The following is a 23,218-nucleotide window of genomic DNA, read 5'->3' as shown; positions in this document are numbered from 1 at the left end:
GACAAACAAATGTGGACAAGAACATCAAGACCTGAAAGAACACAGAAACATTTATTTAGGGAATCTGATTTATTCAACAACACTCCTTTTTGGTGCTTTCCCCCGTGGTGGGTTTTTTTAATGTACTGTAAAGTAGGCCTAAATAACCATTTGTTTTACCCATTTACCCATGCAAATCCCTCCATACATCACTTGAAGTAAGCAAAACATAAATTGTATAATTTTACAAAATACTGAGTTTGCAAATAATCTACTCAAAGACACAAGTAATACATGCAGATTATATTCTAATCATAACGAAGTAAAAACAAACAACCTGTTAAGATTTTTAAATTGAAACAGGTTCAAGCAAACAGCTTTAACTTTTGCTGCCAGAATAAATGCAGATCTTTTTCTGAGTAACTGTTTGCTGAAAATATAAAAGTGAAAATAAGGAGCAAACTTTAATTATATATGAAGTGAACAAGGTTAGTTCTATCTCAAAAGTTTTTTAAAGACAGGAATACAAAAATAAATCCATTAATAAAAGGGGGAAAAAATCACACCTTTTCTAAGAGAGAAAAAAGTGCATGAAGAGTGAAGAGGCCTGTGTCTATCAAGAACAATAAACTATTGAAAAATTTTAAAAACAATCACCTATACAAACAGCCATATTTCCCATTTCCACCCCCCCCCCCCCCCTTGCATTTTTTTGACATTACAATGACACTGTGACAGACGTCCACCTGTCTAAGACAACCAATTTTCGTCCCAACAATGGGTGGCCATCTTAAACTAGTTTGACGTTATTTATGGCGTGTAAGCAGTGATGACTAGTGAGGGTGAACAAAGAAAGCTGTCGTATTGTTCCAAATGAGGCAGTTTTCAACCTCTGCTCACTTATGCACAATTCGCCTTTTTTTTTTACTAAAGAGAAGCACAATCCAAATAACAGTAATTTAGTGCAGAGGAAAAATAAGTTAGACTGACCGAAACAAGAGGGGGAAAAGAAATAGGACCTACCAGTGGCGCTGTCCAAAAATCCACTACAAAGTGATTTTTATAAGAAATTATTTAAATATCAAACAAATTTATCTAAGCATAAGCAGAAACAACATAAAAACTTGCTCAATACCTGTATATGTTATGGTTCTTATGTGCTGATGACAGCAAATATCCACCACACAGGCCGTATGACTCATCACAACTATTGACGATTGTTGTCACTCAAAATCACAGAAAACCCACATAATATTTATGGAATAAACTTTTGAAAAATATGGCAGTGTTACAAGTAACAAAAATATAGAATCGAGACTCCTTTCTTTGATTTACAAAACAATGTGCTCAGAAAAATAATAAAAGAATTTGGTAGCCAAAGAATATTGTTGAAAGAGGATGTGCGATCAAGGGAGTGGGGGAGGGAGGGGAGGGGGGGGAGAGTTGTATAGCAGTTACCATCTCTGACTACAACATGATGTCAAGAACATTAGCTGAGGTCTCTAGAGAAGTAGAAGAGAAAGTAAAGGTATAGACCAACAAAACTTCTTTGTTTACTTTACAAAGACCCCAGAGCCTATATCACATTGTACTGTGAGTGGTTATCGGGTGTTCTGGTGTGATTTGCTGCTTCCTATCCTATCAAGCATCTATCCTCGTTATCTGTACTATATTTTTTGGTAGGCCTAAGTTACTTTCTAGTAACAGCACTTATACAACCTATTTGTGATCAGTGTGTCGTAAAACTCAAATCGAAACTTTAAAAATAGAAAGGACCATACTCAATATCTGTTTATTTGTTTTTGTGTAAAGAAGTACATTAATACAATAATGGTCATTAAGTGCTCAGAAAAAGCAAGACAGAAGGCCAGAAACTACAGAGGGAAAGGTAAGAAATAAACAAATTCTGCTTTCAAGCCAAAATTTTTCAAGAAATTTTGCAGCTAATGAGTCATGTAAAGTATTCAGTTGACAACGTGGGCATCAGGATAATAATATATCAACATATTAAGTTGATTTAGCTTGCATTTAACGTCCCTTTCTATACTCTGAGGTAGTACTAGAGGAGGGGACCCTGAATTCAATATCCATCTCCAATTGGGTCCTGTCAAAATAAGCGGAGAGTTTCGAAAAACTGAAAAATCTTTTAATCCAGTTCAAAAACATCCCATTGGTGATTCTGGACAGGGCCATCTGCACTATAAGCCCACCATGACACCAGCTGAGCTGACGGTGCACTTAAAAAATGCCAACAACTGTAAGAAAATTTCTTTGTCTGTTTGAGTAAAGAGAAGTACATCAGCACAATAACGGTCATTCAGTGCTGGGAAAAAGTCAGACAGACAGACAGAAACAACAGAGGGAAAGTAAAGAAGTAGGACCTACAGTAGTACCCTCCAACCATCCGCATGTGAGGAAATGACAGGAAGGGAGAGAGGGGAAACCCTTCGTTGTGTACAGCATGTTGACACAGTGATAGCCACACTCCAATTGCAACAACAGTAAAGCTCAAAAAGAAATAAACAAGAAAATCACACCAGACTGTTCCCAAATCATTGATATATATATACAGTTAAACCCACTGAAAATTTATGGATTATATTGTCTTTAGTTTAGTTTTAGTAGAAGTTTCACGGCGCTCACAACTGCATAAGGTCATATGAGCACCAGAAGATTAGAGCTGTTTCAAGAGAGTAACAAACATAAAAAAGAAGAAGGGGAGATAAGGACGATAGATGTTTGATAGGAAAGAAGGAGCAAACCACACCAGAGCACCCACCAACCACCCACTTATATTGTCTAAAACAGCTTGCATCAATTTGACCAAAATAAATAGTGCAATATCAAGATAATTCCAATAATCCGGGTTTCCAGACTAATCCATAAAATTGGCACTTCTGTTACACACTCAAAACCAAAACAAAAGTCTGGTATCCTTAAAAAACACTTGTAGCCACACTCTCTCATACACACATAGTTTTGACTACTCATCAGAAAACCAGCTGAGACAAAACAAAAACAAAAAGACATAAAAGCAAATTCCAGTCTTTGTATCCATTAAAAACAATGCAAAAATGTGCAACATATTAAAACGTGTCATGTATGTCAGAACAAAATCATCATGCTGAAAAAAAAGCGCTGCCTGTTTATGAACAAAGACACATTAATACACATGTAACATCTATCTACAAAAGCCTCCGTGTCCGTCTATAAGCCAGATGTGTCACTCACAATAAAGAGTACCACAAAGCAATACATTTAAATACATTTTTTAAAGTTTTTTAAATTGGCAATGTCATGTTAAGTGGTTTTCTACGATCCATTCTTGTAAAGAAGTCACATCGCACAATATAAAGTCGAACCTGCTCCAAAAGCCACCTGTCCAAGACAATCACCTGTCCCAAACCACCACATCCCACTTCTCCCCTTGCATTTTTTTTCTAAACATTATAATGACACTGTCCAAAATGTCCACTAGTCTACGACAACAGCATTTGTCCTTGACAACAGGTGACATATTGGATAATTTCAACTAAATATTTCTAGATGTACTTTTTCCTGAGCCATTAGCGCTCAGTCAACACGAACAGTTTGGAGCAGACGACATCACAATATCCAATGAGGGAGAGAAATGTGTGATAACAAAACGAAATGTGATAAAGCGACTAGAAATGAAGGGGCAAAAGTGTACAAACAAATAACATTTCAACGAGTATATATATCGAAATATTAATTTCTGCTCTTTCTATCGAAGACAAATATTTCTTTCCATACCCTGCAAAAGTTCCATATATCAACATCAGCATTTAAAACCCATTTTTCTGCATCACATTTAGTTTCATCTTGAGTCGCACAAGCCTCGCTTTAACTTATCACATGATTTGTCTCTCCGTCAATCTCTCTAAGTGAGGAAAAGACTGCAGGAAAGTTTGAGATTAAGATAAAAACAAGGACAACGTCCCAGATATCTTTGTGCAAGTTACCAATAAAAAAGAAAATAGACAGAAAAAACAAAGGGAGAGGAAAAAAAAGTACAGATTAAGGCATTACGATACAGATTTCTGGCAGTCAACATCAACAGTTACAGAAACAATGTAAAAAAGCTCATCGTCTTTTTCCTGTAATATAATAACAGACATAAGCATTAAAATTATCCGAGGCAAGAGTAGAGAAACATGACAGCAACACGTGTAAACACAACACAGAAAAGTCGTCTATAAATAAAACCTCCAAGTAAGACTGGAATCTGAGTAAAATCATATTAATAAATATATGTAGCCAAGCACGCAAAATAAAAAGTAAAACGTATACATTTCGTGCACGGATATATATGCTATGTAAATGAAATCAATCATTTTCATGAAACTCGAACACCTGTACATCAAAAGTTTGGAATCCACAAGAAGAGATATCAGTTCGGCAATTATCAGTATATGGATATAAAATTATGACGAATCAATTCCTCTGCTAAGAAATGATGTCAGGCACACGCCCCAAGGCTAATGGATTCAAGAACAACCCTCGGTCTACCTCAAAGTTTATTGGTCAGGTTGGGTGAAGACATGGCAAGTAAGGCTACCTGTCCATCAAAGCAGAAATGACCAGATTTTATTGTCTGGGGGAGGCAATTCGGCCTGTTCTGTTTCCAGCATGCATGAACAGGTCAAAGCTTAAGGAACACAAGGAGGGAATATCAAACCAGACTGTTCGCTTAACCCTTTAAACCCCCAGTTTTTTCCACCATTTCCCGGAGTTTTTTCTACAGTTACCTAAACCTGGTGCACCATGTCTCATTATAACCCGAAAAGCTTGCCTCCAACTTCTAAATGGTGGAAACAAAGGCTTCGTCATTACTAAAAAAACTTGGACCAGGAATAGTTTCGAAAAACAAGAAAAAACTAGCCCTAAATGAAACGAAACAGTTGTCACTAGTATCCGACACTCCCAGTGTCCGATGGGGAACAGGGTTATTACCGCCGTCCAAAGGGGTTTAAAAAGTTAAAAACCTGTGCTCTGTTTTAACTACCGACTTCCCAAAAGACAGATGACATTTGGTCAGCTGGTTTCTGGTTTGGTGGACACGAGGACTATCTCTTTTGATCAGGTCTCCTGAAAGAACAATAATCTTATTGGGCACGGGGAAAGACATGCTGTTGTTGTGGGCAAAGGGACTAAACAGGAAAAAAAAAAAAAAAATTTCTTCTGTGCCTACATGCCTGCCTCATCTCCCCCACTAGCAAGTATTTCCCTTGTCTGCACAAACTTCAAGTTCAATTTTCATGGGCTTTTTAAAAATAAGATAAGAAAAGATAATACTGTATTATCCAAGAGGGGTGTTTTGACGCATCCCCCCCCCCCCCCCCCCCATCGACACAATTTATATCATTTAGGAGGCGGGCTCTCGACTCTGCCTGTCAGGGCCAACCTGGGCTGAGAGGGATACAACATCCCAACAGACAGACTGATACACTAGATAATTTCTCCCAACTGGGGAATTGAGCTTGGGTCTCCTGCATGCGACAGGAAAGTACTTAACCGCTACACCATAGACGTGGGTTTTATGTTGCTAAAAATATCACATAATAAAACCAGACAAAACCATGCCAAACAAGTAAGAGACATCTGTGCTAAACTGTTCATCAAAATTTGTTGTACCAAAAACTGACTCAATGACAAACTTTTTGAGAGACAAGGTTGACAAGCATAAGCAAGATTCTGCTTAAACCTAAGGCACTGTATATAAGCAAATAAAAAGTGATGAAATTCCTGAGAGGGGATGATATCAATGACAAAACACATCACTGAGTAGCCAATTCTCCACCAACACCTGCCAAATCCGTGCTGATTTCTTTATTCTCGGCTTGCTTGAGAAATTTTCCTTTGAGCTGCCGAACAAGGGGACTTCTGTCTTTGGGCATGGTCTCGAAGTAGAGTCTTTGATCCTCGGAGTACCTCTTGTGGGGTTCTATGATGTCGCGGAACCGCCAGTCACGCCAGTGGTAGTTGAACAGCTCCAAGAGCTCTCTTCTTTTCTCCTGTTCGGGCACGCAGTCCACTGGCTCTTTGTGCGGCAGCTCGGGACACTGAACCGACTTAAAGATTATCACTCCCCTGATGGCAAACCAGCCACCGTATTGAGGGTGGATGCTCACTCCAAAGATTTTCTGAAAAAAAAGAAACCCATCGGATAGAATGTGAGAAAGAATCAAATATAAATTAATTTAAATTACTATGTAAAAGCCGTATGTGGCACTCCCATAGACAATAGTGTCAATAAGGCTGTGAAAGATGCGCTCTATCTCCTTTAAATATAACTTAGTGCCACTATACTATACAAATCAACAACAAAAAATAACAGGCATCTCTATCGTAAGCAAACTTTGAGCAATGATTTATCCCCACACAAATGAAGAGCCAAAAAAAACTTGACTAAATCATTAAAAGACGACTCAGTTCTAGCCACAGACACAAATCCCAACTTTTGCTTTCCTTCAACTGAACTTCAACTTTTCCTTCATCCCTCCGAACTAGGCAGCACTATACAACAATAAACTCCTATCAGCAATCGGTAAACATGTTAATAATCGCATTCAGATCTCATCCACTTTGAATTTGAGAAAGGACTGAGACTCGAAAAGCACAAATCTGAGATAAGAAATTTCCTTATATAAACTCAGAAAGATCGGCTTCCTTTCTGAGGCACAAAAGTCGAACAAAGAAACAATTATTTTAGGAATACTCAATACAAGACAAATCCAGAACAGCCTCAAGGTCACAGCCAGTGCCATTAAGAAAAAAACTTCATGGCAACTTGGAGGCACTTTAACACTTTCCACCCAACAACACTTATCCCAACAGACCAGGATACAGACGTGATACATGCTATATCACACCATCACTGATCGGCGTCACGTGGGGGAAAAGTACGGCATCTTACCGTCGCCAATCGGCGTCCCGTATGGGGCAAAGTGTTAACAGTCCCCTGCATTTGTGGAGATGGCTGGCGTTGCTTGATGAAACTGTGAATAAGACAACCCATTTGTTTTCTATCACACACCCTTAAACAACTACCTTTTTCTCCCCCCACGGGTCAGGATCTACACATCTGCGTGTGTAATAGAAGGCCGCACCGGAAACATGAGCCGCAGGTTGAACCAAAATTTTGGGCCGTCGTGAGGCCGCCATCTCAAAGTCATGAATAGTCTCTACATCATCGTCGGGAAAGGCCTGGGGGAAAAAAATTGAAACTCATTTATCAGTGAACACAATGTTCAAACATCAAGTTGTTTTTGTGGGGGTTTTTTGGGGGGAGAGGTTGTAAGTGTTTTACGGTGTTCCCAACTGCATAAGGTCATTTGAGTGCGAGGGACACAGTAAACATTTTCAGTTGGAAGGAAATTTGGAATTTTGCCCCCGTGGCGGCCAAAGCCTACTCCTATCAATTTTCGAGCACCAATGGGATCTTTAACGTGTGCAACTTGCACACGGGACCTCCGAGATTTTTCGCTCTAGTCCGTGAAGGCTAGGTGTAGATCTTTCCTACCAGAACATCAGGGGTGTGGCTGGAAGACAGCAGTAAGAAGGAGCCAAAGAGTAGAAAGGCTGCAGAAAGAGTCAGGAATCCAGAGTAGGAGGCAAAGGCTGTGAGGGGGTGGGGGCAGAAAGTGAAGACAAAAGCAGACGACAGAACTTCGTTAGAGGGCAGGAAAGGATGTGAAAAGAGAACATTTTTTTTAAAAAAATTTACCATCGTTTTCCGGATTCAACCCGTGATCTATTGAATGAGAGGCAAACACCTTAACCTCTAGGCCACAAGAGCCCTCCAAACATAAAGTAAGAACAATAAAATTAAAAACCACTGTTCAAGAATTTTCCAAAACACAAGTCACGCTGCACACACCCTAAAGCATGTGTCACCAAACTACGACTGACAGGTCGACAGTTTTTCTAGCCTGCCGCCGTGCCATCATGTAAAGTGCAGTAAGTTAATGAGTTTAACACCCTTATCAACACTATTAGATCATCTTGTTATAAGTATTCCTGCCTGACATCGAAGTTTTCCGCAGGCGCTGTAATAACAGCGCGGCCGCGGAAAAATGGATCAACCACGCCGCGGAATTTCACCCACGGTGCAGCCGCGGAATTTTGTTTTTTTGCAGAATTTTGCCAAATTTGGTGGCATCAGACGTAGAATTGCGAAAAAAAAATTAATTCATATGACCTTAGAGCATGCATCAGAATACCATTGAGATACAATCAGAATACTGAGTATGTATCAGGCATAGTTGACCCATAGTGATAGCATTAATGATCCTTTGTAAGGATTCCTAAGTACCATTGTATCTGCGTGTTGAAAGGATTCTAGAGTACCGTTCTGTGTGTTGAAGGCACTGCACATTGAATAGAACTTCCGAATATATTCACTAATAAATCAACCTCTTCTTTAATACAGGTGAAAAACTAACTTCAAAATTAGCCCATATTTTTACATCCTACACGTAATACAGGGTGACTTTCTCCTGTGCAGGAGATGATTCTCAACATGTGTGCAATCAAGTACTAATCAGGCATCAAATATAGTGTCTTACCTTAAAAAACTGATGGATGTAGTATTCACATTTGGTCGTTTTTAAGGACAAGCCGGCTAACCCAGATTTCGGGGGTTTCCAGAAATCTTGATCTACACCAAAAGTGGGCATTGCCCCGCCAATAGAAGTTTGGTTTCATTTGTGAGTATATTTGTTTCGTTATAGAGAAAACTCTCCTTGTCTTTTAAAGAAACTGAAAAAGGGGCAACCTTCAATTTTCTCAAAACATCATTTTTCGTGATAGCCTCCTTGTGCTGAAAAGGCGCTAGTATAATACTGGGGGGGGGGGGCAAATTGTTAGTAATGTACTGCCATTGGCTGGCAAAGCGCCTTTTTGAAATTTTCAGTAGTTTCGAGAAAAAAAAGGTATTTTGTCAGAGTAACCGATAAAGAAAAGGTGTTCTTTTAAAATTTGAATTCTAATTTATAAAAAAATTCGACACAGTTTCACTTCAGCTTTTTCCCCAAAAGTAGGCTAACTGATCAGGCTAACAATTTGGCAAATAAAAAAAATTTGGAGCCAAAAATGAAAAAAAGACGTTTTGTCAGCTTAGGGCAGTATAGGCCAGAACACATACGCTACCTGTTTGGTCAGACTGAAGTAATGCATCATGCATTTGTCGAGAATGTCGGTGGATCCAGTGCAGTCATCTCGGCACATAAACGGCACCAGTGCCTTATCAAACATGTCGGGCGTGCTGATGATGACGAACGCCAGAGTATCCGGGTCAAGGTCGAATCGGAATGGCTCACCGACCTGCTCATTGTACCAGCCTATCTATAAAAAGAACAAAAATTGCAAAATGTACACAAGTAGTTAGACAAGATGTTTTAGAATTGACAAAGAGAAAGTTGCTTAATTCTAAAAATAAAAATACAAAATCTAATGCCACACAGACAAAATGTATACAGTGTCATCTGCTTAAACTAAAATCTCCGGTACCGCCAGATTTCTTCTGTTTGGTCTTGTCTTCGGTTTTGAGAGATTTAGAGTGATGGATTTACCATTAAGTGGATGCCACTGTATACTTAAGATCTTAATACACTGAGGGCCATTATAATGGCTGGACGCAAGTCTAAAAAAAAACAAAATTTTTCAATTTCGCATCTGTTGGAGTCTCGCACTCAGCCACCAATTAGTTGTACTGCCAGGCAAGGATAACTCAAACACCATCATTCAAGAAATTTAAAAAATGCTTTTATTAATTGATAGACATCAATCAGAGAATGGCAAATCTGAAATTGTACAAGTTATCTATTCATGATTTCGAGTTTTCCATGTTCATGTTATTTGTGCCCGATTCTATATAACTTTCCTCAGTTTAGTTTTCTTTTCTTGCTTCTCATCCACCCACCCAAACCCTACCCTTTTTCTTTATTTTTCTTTCCGTTCATTTTGTTTTTATTTGTGAGTTAATTTTTGTTACTTTTGATTAAACAATCTCAGCCATTCTCGGTCCATAGATTTAGCCTGTACCATTCTGTATCTCCTCTTCTCCTCCCCAAACAAAGTTGTACACACACATGCGCTCACACACAAACACACACACCCCAAGCAGTCAGCGGTGAACCCAACCTCACGTCGCCTAGCAACGTAGCCCATCACGTGCTATGCGGCAAAGCGAACCCGCCACGGCGTGGAAAAAGCCCAAAGAGGAAGTGGAATATCTTGGTAGTAAAGAATCTTTGTTATTACCTAAAAATCCATGGCCAATAAAAGCAAGAACCGATATTAAAAAATAAGCTTATCTATCATCTATGAAATTTGAAGGAGAGTAATGTACCCACAGCCACAGTTTGTAGCATGGTAGTGAAGAGTATAGTATTGTTACTCTAAAATTAAATTAACGAAGTGACTATTTCTCCGAACGTTCGGAGAAATAGTACCGATCTTTATTTCTCCGAACGGTTTCCGGCTTCCGGTCTCGTGATTTTTTGCCTATTTATTGCGAGAGTTCGGCGCCAACTTTCATTCTGCCTCTGGTCTGGGAAGGAACACGTACCGCATGGCAAGCCCGCCTACAGACAACCTTCAGTAGTAACACCCACCACACACCCACCACCATCATGCACATGTACACACACTAACTAAACATAACTAGTGGGCAACTTTTGAACGTATGACGAGCTGAACTGTGGATGGAGAGACAGTGTGAGTGAAAGCGGGTGAAAGGAAGAATGTGCGAGTGTATCCACAGGCGACAGCAACTACAAGACGACGACACCGACCACCCCTGGCCTGGTCCACAGCTCATGAACAAAAGGAATGCAGCACAGGCGGTGTTTTGCCTATATTATTGTCCATGGTTCGCAGGGAACAAGTGAGATTTTCTTTGTGTGTGCCTGGAGGGATGGGGTGGGGTATGAAAGTCATGCGGACGGGGATGAGCCGCGGGAGAGAACACGGGAATTGAATGAAAGAGTGAAACTGAAAGAGACGAACGACTCATGAGTCCTGGAGTGAATGGATCCTGTGTTTCTATTTTTGTATACTTTGAACTGTTACTGAATAAAGGCTGAAATAAAGCCCGAAAAACAAACAAACACACACACACACACACTCCTCACTCTCCACTTACTACCACACACAGACACACTCAAACACGCACATACATACACACACACACACACACACACACACCCACACACACACACACACACACACACACACACACACACACACACACACACACAGGAGCAAATTTTTGGGTCTATATCTATTTCAATTTTCAACAGCTAGTCTAGATGACATTTTTAGATGAGTGTAAAAACGTGAAAAAGAAAGGTTTCACAACAGAAAGAAATAAAAATTAGAACAGCCCATAAACAACAAAAAACATTAACAAATAAGGGCGTGTGTCCACCTGTCCGAAAAAGATTGGCAGTTTTAACCTTAAATGTGCATAATTTTTAAAAAAGTACAGGATATTACATGTAAATTATGGAATCACACACATTAAGGGGCTTGCCAGTGTCAGTACATTGGTCGCAGCAGTGACAAACGCAGATGCCAGTTCTATGTGTCGTTTAACCCTCCGTAGATCTAGATCTAGACAGCACACGAGTGAACACAACACATTACGTTTAAGAGCAGCACCCTTCATAGGCAACACGTCATATCTATAGCGAAAAACTGTTTGGAATTGTAGCATTTTTTTATATAAATATTTACGGCGGACATTTTTTGGACCGATTGAACCATATTGTATACGAACAATCTTTGGTAGGCCCATACTATAATTATAGATCTATATAATATCCGAAATTTGCGGGAAAGGATGATATTTCAGAGTGTTCGGAGAAATAGTGCCCAGCTTTATTTTCCCGAACGTTCGGAGAAATAGTGCCGGCCTTAAATTAATGGGCTGAAAGAAAATTTGGAAAAGATATATAATTATTATATAATGCAGTAGGCTATAGGCTTTTATTTTATCTGTATATATATATATAAAAACGAAACTTGGCTAGCCGTACTGCCAGTCTAGCCGTACTTAGGTCAGGCCCTTTTCAAATTGACCGAAACCAGTTGAGTACACAGGTTTCATTGGATCTAGTAATTATTTAGTTTTAAAATACATACATGTCAGTAAGGCCTTTTTTGGTTTCATCTGAAATACAAATAGTTTAGGACTGCAAACTAAAATTTTATTTACAATTCAGCCAACATTAATGAAGTACAGCTAGCCTGCCAGTCTGACTGTCCTTAAAAGTACAAAATTAGAAAGACAAAATTATGAATAAATTGTAAGTCCAGTCAGAAATTAAGAAGAGAAAAGTCAAACCCTTGGCCCTTTCAAAGGGAACAAAAGTCAGTCATTCAAAGTAATGCGCATTTGAGTTTGAGTCTGAATAGCCAGGGGAGGCTATTGAGACTCAGAGCCACTTCGGGGTTTTTTACCGCGGGGGGAGCAGGCCCCCCTGGAACGCCCCGATTCGTCCAAAGCACGTCTATCTCTATTAAATAAGAACAATCAGATATTTCCAAAACTATTAATTTGCGACGGAAATGAAGGTAATATTCGTGTTCAGCGCATTAATATTTGGTGATTTTATAGCTTCGTTCATTTAAGTCCAAAGCTGAACGCCAGAGACCCTGAATTGCCAGAAAATCAAAATTCAAGCAAAGAATGGCGCTTTTTCGGGAGTTCCCACCCCCAATTATTATTCGCCTGTTTGGGCCCCAAGAGTCAAGAGTAGGGGGGTTTCAGACCTAATAAAAATATTGAGAGGGGGTTCCATAATTTGATGTTTTGCAGTTGCAAGTCGCTATTCTCTGGCGTCGCGCCGGTCAATAGATCGGAAGCTATCCTCCGGCGTCACGCCACCGGTCTATTACTTATGAATTACAATGTATTTGTCGGCGCCGATTTTGAGATACAACAACTAGATCTCTAGGCCTAGTAAGCCTACCTTTCATTACATTATATCTAGGATAATTGTTCAACGTAACTTTATTCATTTATTTGGGTCGTCAATTTGCTTATATTTTAACTCACTTCACACGGGTCACACAACAGTTGCGTGACCCCCGCCGCGACGCTCGCGACGGGTCTCACAAGCCCTGCGTGACCAATTTAGGAAATTTTTTTTCGCTCTACAAATCACGCACGGATCGCGAGACCCGCCTCGTACCCTTGTTTGGCCAAGCCTGAACTACTTAGACTTGGTTTCGTATCTCTAGGGCCGGTAGTTTTTAAGTTATTGAAGGTGAAGGACAGTGACCCCAACTGGGGTTGAACAGACCGGAACTCGCGCTTTGTTTTTTTCTCTACAGCTGATAGTAATCCGACAGTCGCGTCGTAGTAACGGTCGAAGAAGTCGCATGAACAAGAATCACATAATTTTGCCGTTTTCTATACTTCTGTGCGTTTTACTAGTTCTAGTGTCTCATAATATGATGTGTCTAATAGTTAGGATCCTGGATATGTACCCGAACACGGCCCGAGTCGTAGTTCTAGGGCTAGATCTAGCACTAGTACCGGTGTTGTTTTTCGCGCAACGAAATCACAACGTCGTGCTGTACATCTGTCTCATGTAATTCAGTGTATGGGTCTGAATCAATGCACAGACCAGCTTTTATATTTTCACCAAACACTCGCACATGTATACAAATCAAACTAGAACACTTTGAACTTTTATTTTTGTTGTTGTAGTGAATTTCATTCTACTTTTTTCGGAAAATCAAATTCATGCCAATTTTAAAAAAATCATACAAATTAAAGTATTAGACTTAGACAACTTTAGTTTTTTGTATTAGTTTAAGCTTGAATGTTACTTTACTGTGTCAAAAAATGATTACAATAGGGTAATTATGAGAGTTGTGGTGATTTATTGAAATACCCCCAAAAACGCCAGTCTTCAACGCTTGTGACTGGTGAAAGGGCCCAGTCGCAAGTGAGTTAAAATAATGATTAAACTGTTTCTTTAAACGAACAAAATTGATTTTGAGTCTAAAATCCTGTCTAGTCATATAGTACATGTATAGCTTGCTCTTTAACTTATCTCTTGTTATTATAATTTTAGATAAATTTAACTGATATTTTGCGACTTAAGTGCTTTCTTGTCGTATCTCCATTTTTGTAAACCGTGAAAATGTAACTTCTTCTTTCTATGCTCACTCTTTGTGAGGCAGTTTGTATCTGAAAACCTATCGTCTGTATCAATGGAAGTGGCACGAAGTGGTGAAGTTAGGGGAATTTTTTCCCAAGACAAACAGATAAGAGAGGTATTTGCGCCGACAAATAATTTATTTGTAATAGAATAGACTGGCAGCGTGATGCCGGAGAATAGCTTTCGATCTATTGACTAGCGCGACGCCGGAGAATAGCCACTTGCTTTGCAGTTAGAGTTAGGTTGCATCCCTGTGTTGCCTAGGCTATTTGGTCATCCAAGACTTCCGGATTTCTTCTCTGGATGTAAACAAATGGATCGTGGACTTTAACGAATGGAACTACAAGATCACCCAATATTTAGATCTAGACTAGATCTAGATCTAAATACCAACTCAAACAATACAATGTTGACATTGTTTATGGTTGACAACGGTGAACAGTCACCACTTTTTATTTGCCTTACTTTGTTGAAATTGTCACTTCGACTTCGACTCTTCCAAGTCCAAGGCTTGGTGGACTAGATGCTAGATCTAGATTCTAGAATTACTTACTTTGAAAGGATAAATTTCGAACCCAACAGGTGTATAAATAGTGCTGAGAGACGAAAGAATTCGTCCAATCTGGTGACTTTGTGAAGTCATAACTGGCAGCAGGACGAACGAACTCGTGGGTTCTACTTTCACTATCTCTAACAGCAGAGGACAGGTTTCGAGTGTTGATGTTTACGCTTACACGCTCTTCCCAGAAATGATGACTGAAAAGTAGAAAAGCACGTTCTGTCGTCATAGCGGTCATAGGTCGGGGGGAATCATTGTTTACAAAAGATTTTTAATGTATTAATTAATACGACAGTCTAAATTTCTCAAGTTCAACAATATATTCATATTGAATTATTATTTTTTGAGCTTGTAGAGATACAGAAGGAGCACAATCTTTTCTAATAGGAAGAAAAAAATTTTCAAGGGCGAAACAATCAGCTCGTGTTGCGGAAGCTGAAACTGAAACAAAGTAAAATAGGCCTTGCCTTGGGCAAAATAATCTATAATAATTATTATTTGTCTGTCTGGAGCTTCTGTTTTCACAGTACTGCTGATATAAATTATAAGCCTATTATGGTAATGACTTCATGATATAATTTATGGATAAATAGCCATATTCTTCCCCAAAAAAAACTTAAAGGAAAAACAAAAATGTATTAATATTTGAATTTTACTTTTCCTGATTCCAATCCAATAATTAAAAAGATCTATGTTATCTTGAAATCTCGTAATTGAAACCAAGCAGCGAGACTTTCGAGTTGCATTGCTACCAAGAAATACACACGATAAGGAAGATCATCGTTCTAGCAGAGGAAGAGGTATGTGTCCTTATTTGTCTGTAGTCTTTATTAGCAATTGTTCCACACTTTTCAGTACCCTTCGATTCCGTGAAACTATTGGCGTTTCAATGACTAGCATCAGTACATAAATACAAGAATGTATCTGACCGCGAAACATGCACAACAATAATATGCTGTTTGCGGGAAGAAACATGATGCATCAAGCATGATCAGACACAGGAAGGTCTTTGATCTCACATGTGTTTGTCAACGATGTTCGGATGGGCTCGTGGAAAGTACTAGAATCTAGATCTAGATTCTACGGGCCCCAATGTCCAAGATTACATTGGTGAAAATCTGCCGTCTTGATACAGATTGCCACCATTCATATTTCAGTCATGACACAGAAGTTCCGCTATCAATTTCTGGTCAGACGGAGAGATAAAACATGAATTGAGCTGTCTTGAACCTTCTTCAACTTCAGTTGGTAGGCCTACTATCACTCTCACTCTCAGATGAGAGTTTAAGTCTTAAATTGTAGTCAGACTGACTAATGTAATGTAGGTAGATTCTAGTCACATTAGGTTAATTAGCTCAATGAGCCTGTGCAGATGTATTTTCACCTGAGTTTTACAGTAATACAAGTAAGTTTAGTAAGAGAACTGTCACTTCGCCCCGATGCGTGTATCTGGGTCACCAGCTGATTGCGGGGAAAAGCACGGTAAACAAAACAAACTGCGTCTATTGTTCAAGGCATTTTCATTGATAACTGACAAGCATGGCTCCAGATAGCACGAAATGTTAATTGTGTTCTGCTATACTGCACCCAGAAAAAAAAAATCCAAACCAGTTTCTTTCGATTCCCAAAGGATGACGAAAGGTAAATTGCCTACTTAAATCTTTTCGTACCACCAGGCCAACATCCACCACTGACCCAGGGCTTTTCCCTGACCTATTTTTACACCCCTACCCCACCAAAGGAAAATGTCAAAACGTCCAACTAAACTCACACAAACCATATCATATGGCCCATCAAACTGAGGATAAAAAGAAAATCTTTCAGATGGTGGTACAATATTGAAGATTTACTCCAATTATATTTGTTAGGGGTTTTTTAAAGTGACAGTGCAATGTCGAAAGTGTCATATGAAATCAACAATTTTTCAGCTTTGAAAGGTCATAGCTAAAAAAGTACAACAGAATCATTCAAACTTCCCAGGTCGGTTGCCTCAAGTAATGCAAAGAAATGCTGAAAGTTATGTAGGCCCATGTGTACCTATTATAAAAGTGAAAATATGAAACATAACTGAAGTCAGGGGAATACTTTTCTTTTCATTTTTACGTTTGGAAGGGGACAGAAAAAAGTGCTGAAATTATTCGAAATCATCTGTCAGTGCTATATTTTCTATCATATCTGTGAACAGGAAGTGTATTCAAATATGTTGAAAACATGGATCAGCCGAGAATTTCGTGTCTTACTTTTCATTACTGGATTGGAATAGATAGCAAGCCACTCGAGCCGCATTGGCTCTCTGTCCAGCGAGGCCCCATCTGTGAGCTCATGGTAGGAAAAATAAATGTAAGAATATATTTTGACGATTAGAAAAAAAAATAGGAAAACAATGACAATGCGGTTGTGGTTCTTCCAGACTGACATGCACAAACTTAGAACACTGCGACTTATATCAGCTGTCAATTCCAGCCTAAATGCTTAAATAGAACTTGCATTCTACTGGTGAAAGATATGTTGCCTGCAAAAAGTTGTCTATATACAGGGTGTGTGTGTGAGAGAGAGTGGGTGGTTGGCGGGTGTTCTGGTGTTGTTTGCTTCTTCTTTCCTATGAAACATCTATCGTCCTTATCTCTCCTCCTTCTTTTTTATGTTTGTTAACTCTCTTGTAACACCTCTATTCTTCTGGCACTCATGACCTTATGCAGTTGCGAGCGCTGTAAAACCTCTACTATTGGCGGTCATTGGACCTTGTGCAGTTGCGAGCGCCGTGAAACATTTAGTAAAACAAAACAAACCTCTACTACTAAAAAAAAAAAGAGGGGAGGGGGGCCAGATGGTCAGAGCAAGAGAGGGGGGATGAGAGAGACAGACCGAGCAAGAGAGGGGGGAGAAAGAGAGACAGGGCGAGAGAAAGGACTGACAGACAGATAGATAGATAGAGCAAGAGAAGGGGGAGATGGAGAGAGGACAGAGAGACACTGGAGAACGAGTAGCTTTGCTGAAAATTAAACCAAATATATGCCTTTAATTACAGTGATATTTTTCGGATCTTATAGAGACGAAGTAATGTGTGCTTCTGTTAGTGTATTAGAATATAACTTAGGTTAAAAAGAAGTCTAACAGTTTACGGCCGAGGGAAGCAAGGGAGTTGCCAAAAATATGTGATAGAATTCACAGAACTCCTTTTTTGTTAAAGGCCTAGTGAACTACCTGTGGTACATTTTTTCATGACATTACAGCATCCCTGAGCATCGCCGTGGCAGCGATTACTGCGCTTAAAGGTTTTCGTGCCAGGCGATACATGAAAAAATACAATGCACTGTTGTTATGGTGCGACGCCAGGAGTGACAGCTCTCTGTTACTGTAAATCCTCTCTGGTTTCACTATTGGGTTTTTCATAAAGTCTGCACCCTCAGGCAGAACGTATGACATGTTTATGGCATGGTGGGGCACAAGTAGGCCTAAATCTGTATCAAAGTTAGTTTTACTAGGTCTAATCTAGATCTAGTTCCCGTTTTGTTGGGAGTAAAATGGCCCCTTTTTCTGGGTAAAACAGTGTTTAAGTACTCAAGTTGCTTTTCTAATAATTGTTAGATAAGAATTTGCTATTATACACTGTGGATGTTGTAAAAAGTGTAGGCCTAACCTAATATTTAGTGTTTTTACAACAGCTCCTCACAACTTTTATGCCAATAAGTATATAAATAGGCCTATAGGATAAACTTTCATGACTGAATATGAATGCCATTTCTGTCCATTCTCATATGAAGAGTGGACACGTTTTGGTGTTGCTGTTCATACTTTATTAGAATTAGTGTTCCTTATTTTCACTTCCTCCATATGATTGTCTTATTCTGTTCCTGGTGAAATGCGGCTGTTATTTAAGGTTTTACCATAAACCACTGCACAGTAGATCTTTATGTAAATGTGGGGGTATCTGGACTTGGAGGGCACCACTAGTTAATCTTATTTTGTTTTTCCCTTGTTGTTTCAGTTTTTCTTGTTTTTCTGCCAAGCTAAATTGTAGTAATTGTTTTGACATGGTTCTGTTCACTCAAACTCAAGATCCCCGTGTTTGCTCATTTCAGATGGCTTGTTGAGTACAAAGATGGATGACGGTGAAGACCCATTGGGTAAGATTTCTCGGCAGCTCTCGGAGCTTGCTGCAGCCCCCTCGTCGCCCGTCTCTGTAGGGGTTCAACCTCTCTTGGGTGCGGACGATGGGAGCCAGTGGACGCAGTTCAGCGGTATTTCTCCTCAACACAATGCGGGGGTCCGGAGCCTGTACACGTGGAACCCGATGACCTTGCCAGATTACCAGTCAATGTCACCGCCACCCCCCGTGTCGCATCACGATGGGACGGGTGTGCATGTGCCGCCCCCATCTCTGAGCCCCCAGTCGCCTCGCCTCGGAGGTATGAATGAGTTCATCCAGCAGCACCGGCAGTTTGAGTGGAAAGGGGAAGAGGTAACCCCAAGGTATCAAGTTAGCGGGGATCTCAGCGGTCGTTTTGTGGATGTGGATCAGTCCCGGATGGCGGCTATGAACAGCGATGTTCAGAGACAGGCATATTTAGGTCAGGGTTTTCATGCCCCAGACCCCAGTGTCTTTCGTGGGGACGACTTTATGGGCAGCCCGGGCATGAGTGGTGGTGGCAGCCCCACGCCGAGGTCTTTTGCCTCGGCCATGTCCCATCCGTTAGAGAGGTCACTCAGTGACGTCCAGCCCAGAGCTTCCAACTTTGGTCATACGTTTTCTGCTCAACTGTCAGCAGAAAGTTATCTCCCAGAGGAGACGTCAATGGCCAGCAACAGAGGCATGCACCAGTCTCCGCTGCCTCACGACAGCTCCGTGCCTCACGTGCTCCCTTCGAGGTTGCGGTTTGACCCTCGCATGCCCCCGCCCCCTTTGTTCCCTGTGCAAAGCTCAGTGTCGGAGAGTTCAGTAATGGAGCCTCATCGTTTGAGCAGCCAGCCTCCTAATGGGCGGGAGTACTCCCATCTTCAAGGCACGTCGGGCATCAACATTGACCTGGGCACCAACATAGAGCCAGGGAGTCGCCACTACGCTAACAACACCAGCAAACACGTGGCCAGTGATGAGGGCAGGGAGATTTACGAGGCGGCCATGAGCCAGTGGAACTCTTCTGGACACGGACACCAGAGAGATTCGTCGAGCCCGGCGTCTCCAGTGGGTACCAAGCCGGAATCACAGAGTGCAGAAACGACAAAACCTTCCTACTCCGACATCGCCAAGACTCCAAAAACTGGAGCTTCTGCGTCGGTGAAGACCACCGGGCTCGGGTTTTACGATTTGGAAAACAAGCTGTCTGAGAGCGGTTCAAAGCCGCAGGGGAAGAAGCCTCCAGCCAAGAAGGAGGGGAAACCTTTTCGGCCCCATATAAAAAGGACGTCCTCGGGCTCAAAGTATTGGCCCAGGGGTTCACTCGGCGGGGATGCTGATCAGCACCGCACGTCGCCCACCTCGCGTTACGGTCTTGACAGCTTTGACGATCACGTGCTCAGCCCCGGCAGTAGCTCGGAGAATCTGTCCCCCGCTGGCAAGATTCGTCGCAGCAGCGGGAGTAGTGCTGGCAGCTCAGCCGGCGTTCTAGAGGACATTTCCCTGGGAACTACATTGTCCTCGGTGACTCGGGAGGATGGGGAACACCAGACGTTGCCCTCTCCTACTGCCGCAAAATGTTCTGACACCAAAAATAGCACATCTCAACCAGCCAGTAGTGGTGAATCGCTGTTCTTCGATCCACGCAGAATCTTTCAGACGAAGAACACCAACAAGTCGAGGGCTCAGTCTCAGCAAGGACAACAAGCGGCCAGCAAAAACAAAGGTCACGCTGCAAACGTCCTTGAGGACACGAGCTCTGCAGCCTCCTCCTCTCAAGGTGACATGGTGCTGAACAACGGCAAACCCACGGCTAGCAACAGCTCCTCCAAGTTATCCAGTTCGGCCCGGCAGCACGACTACATCAACAATGATCTACGAGACACCAGCAAGCTGACCAATCAGGCAGCAGCTGCGGAGAGCAGTCAGCAGACACACAGCAAAAGTCACAGAGAGCCTCGAAGCGGAACGGGCAAGCGTTCAAGTGGACGGGTCAGTGATCGTAGTTTTGTCCTTCACACTTTCTGAAGATTTGTTTATGATCTTGTAGAGAGATGTTTCCTAGAAAATAATTGGGGGGATCTCTCTCTTTTGTTTTTTGTAGGGGTTTTTTTCCTGTTTGCTTTTTGGTGTGTGTGTATTCCAAGATCTAGGGAGAAAAAATTATGTAAGATTGCCCTATTTAAAGTCTATATTGTCAAATTTAGGTGGGGGGGGGGGGGGGGATATAAAGTTTTGCCCAGTTTGTATTACTATCAAAACTAATATGGGAAGTTGTTGTTTTGGGTGGGTGGGGGGGGGGTGTTGGTGTTGGTTTGTATTTTTGTTTTAAAACACCCGTTCCCATCATGGACTATTCTGTTAGAGGTTGCTTATACAGAAAATGGGTTTGATGAATACATAAGACCTTTCAAAAACTGAAATGATGTTAGATTACTATGTAGAAGTTATAGAAAGTAGAATGCGTTCCTTTTTGGAACATGTGGTGATGTTTTTTGTTTCCTGGTTCCAGTCCAACAATGGCGTGTGCCGAAGAGATCGGCGCAAGAGTCCGGATATGCCAAGGAATTCACACTCGGAAGAGGTGCCAAACGAGAGGAACCGGTTCAGCTTTCTGTCAGACCACATGGACATGGAGAAAATTGGTGAGTGTGTGACAGCGATGTCGCAAACCTCGGGTGTCAGACTCGAGGTCTACGGGCCAAAGAACAATTTTATACCCAGCCTGCAAGATCATTTTAGACAGACCGTCCTGGGAGTCCTCGTAACCCAAAACTTTACTTGAAATTTTTGCCGATAACTGATGCAAAACTTCCAGTTCTAACTAATGAGCATAAGAGTGAAAAAAAGATAAGCCTGAATTTGTTACTATTGTAACTTTTGTCAGTTTTAATTCTTATCATTGTATTTTACAAAAAGGTTTAGTTTTCAACTGCTCAATGAGTGTTTATCCAGTACAGCCTGCAACTTAAAGTGTAATTTGAATCGTTCCCCCCCCCCCCCCAGGCAGTTAAGTTTTGAGAACCCTGCCATAAACAGTTGATCATCTGTGTAACATTCCTCGGTTCAATGAATAGATTTACTTTTTTAGCTTTCTTTATTTGGTACAATATACCTCATGGCTACGTTCTCGATATATGGCCTACATTTTTTTTTCTATACTATAGGACTTGGCTGTAGGTACTATTCTGCTGCAATAAATTATCTGTAGATGAATTACAAAAATTTCAATTGAGCCTTTTTCAAAAACAGCAAAATTGTTCTCGACTCAAAGTAAAAAGAGAAAAAAAAAATTCAAGGATAATTTTGATATGCTGAGAAGAAAAGTTTCACTAAAAGGAGGGACAGAGTAATAAATGAGAGACATGCTGACAAAATTAGCTACCTCACAGATTTTAGCCGCCTGGACATGGATATGTCAAATTTTTATGTTAAGTTTTTGTGCAATTCATAAGTATGAACTGATAAAAGCCATGTTAAACTTGAAGAAAATAAAATGGCTTCAGTTGAAAATCTACAAATTTGACCCCATGTTTTTCGATGGATGACTCCATTCATTGTTTGCAAGAAATGACTCATTATGTCAGGACAATTGGCTGGAGAAAACGCTCAGGTTGTGTTGACATAAGGGCAGGACACAATGAAAAGAAAAGGGTCCATGAAGAAAAGAGTAGGAATAGATTTGGAGGAAAAACAGCAGTCACATATTTTTTTTGAGAGGTATGTCAGATCAGATTTCCTAAAATTAGGACCACGGTATTTCCTTGGTGAAGGCCAGATAGTGTCTTGCTCAAACAACTTTTTGCTTTGTTAGTGAATGTGTCGTTGTTGGTATCTTATCTTTTGAATGCTTTGCTCTCTCATGAAAAACAGAAAGCCAAAATAGGCAGAATAACTTCCAGAGAGAACTTCACATCCAAGCAGACTAATGAGTGGCGAACCGTTGGTCACTGACCCCCTGTTTCAGATCTGGCATTGAAGAAGGAAGTAGCTAATCTTATAAATCTTGCAACTAAAAAGACATGCCTACTTTGCATAAAAGGAATTTCATTATCAACCCTCCAATTGTCGCTTACAAATAGCCTGCGGTGGCAGGAGAAATGGTATAATTTCACCGTATTGTGTGAGAAAATGCTAGAGTACGTGCAAATCAAGCAAGTAAATACCAAAACCTGTGCATTTTCAGAAAATACAGCTCATTTACGAAGGATTTGAAATGTTGGCAATTATTTTTTTTAAACGAGATAAATATTAACCAGATTGACGATTCAAATTATGGCCAATTAAATTTGCTGTGACACCACAGAACAAAACTGACAGCTGATTTTCATAGATTACTCATAGTCATTGCTTTTTCTTGGCCCC

At 40.6% G+C, this 23,218-nt stretch overlaps 2 protein-coding genes across 2 annotated transcripts in view; one reads left to right on the top strand and one right to left on the bottom strand.

The window, feature by feature from the left end:
* Positions 1-5,377: 5,377 nt before the first annotated feature.
* Positions 5,378-14,946, bottom strand: LOC101857743 (cyanocobalamin reductase / alkylcobalamin dealkylase). Its single transcript, XM_005107005.3, has 4 exons — positions 14,731-14,946; positions 9,151-9,345; positions 7,051-7,206; positions 5,378-6,143 (listed from the first exon to the last, which is right to left on the bottom strand). Exons 1-4 carry the CDS (start codon positions 14,818-14,820, stop codon positions 5,778-5,780), a joined length of 807 nt encoding a protein of 268 aa, XP_005107062.1. The 5' UTR covers positions 14,821-14,946; the 3' UTR covers positions 5,378-5,777.
* Positions 14,947-15,183: 237 nt separating this feature from the next.
* Positions 15,184-23,218, top strand: part of LOC101857275 (dnaJ homolog dnj-5) — a gene marked incomplete in the record, with an annotated part of 19,812 nt that continues 11,777 nt past the window's right edge. The window contains 3 exon segments of the mRNA XM_005107003.3: positions 15,184-15,536; positions 18,819-20,845; positions 21,366-21,498. Of these exon segments, the coding sequence (XP_005107060.2) occupies positions 18,839-20,845; positions 21,366-21,498 (2,140 nt within the window).

The sequence above is a fragment of the Aplysia californica genome, unplaced genomic scaffold (assembly GCF_000002075.1).
Source record: "Aplysia californica isolate F4 #8 unplaced genomic scaffold, AplCal3.0 scaffold00568, whole genome shotgun sequence".
NCBI lineage: Eukaryota > Metazoa > Mollusca > Gastropoda > Aplysiida > Aplysiidae > Aplysia > Aplysia californica.
Note: the sequence above shows the minus strand (reverse complement) of the source record. Positions and strands in the feature narration are given on the sequence as shown.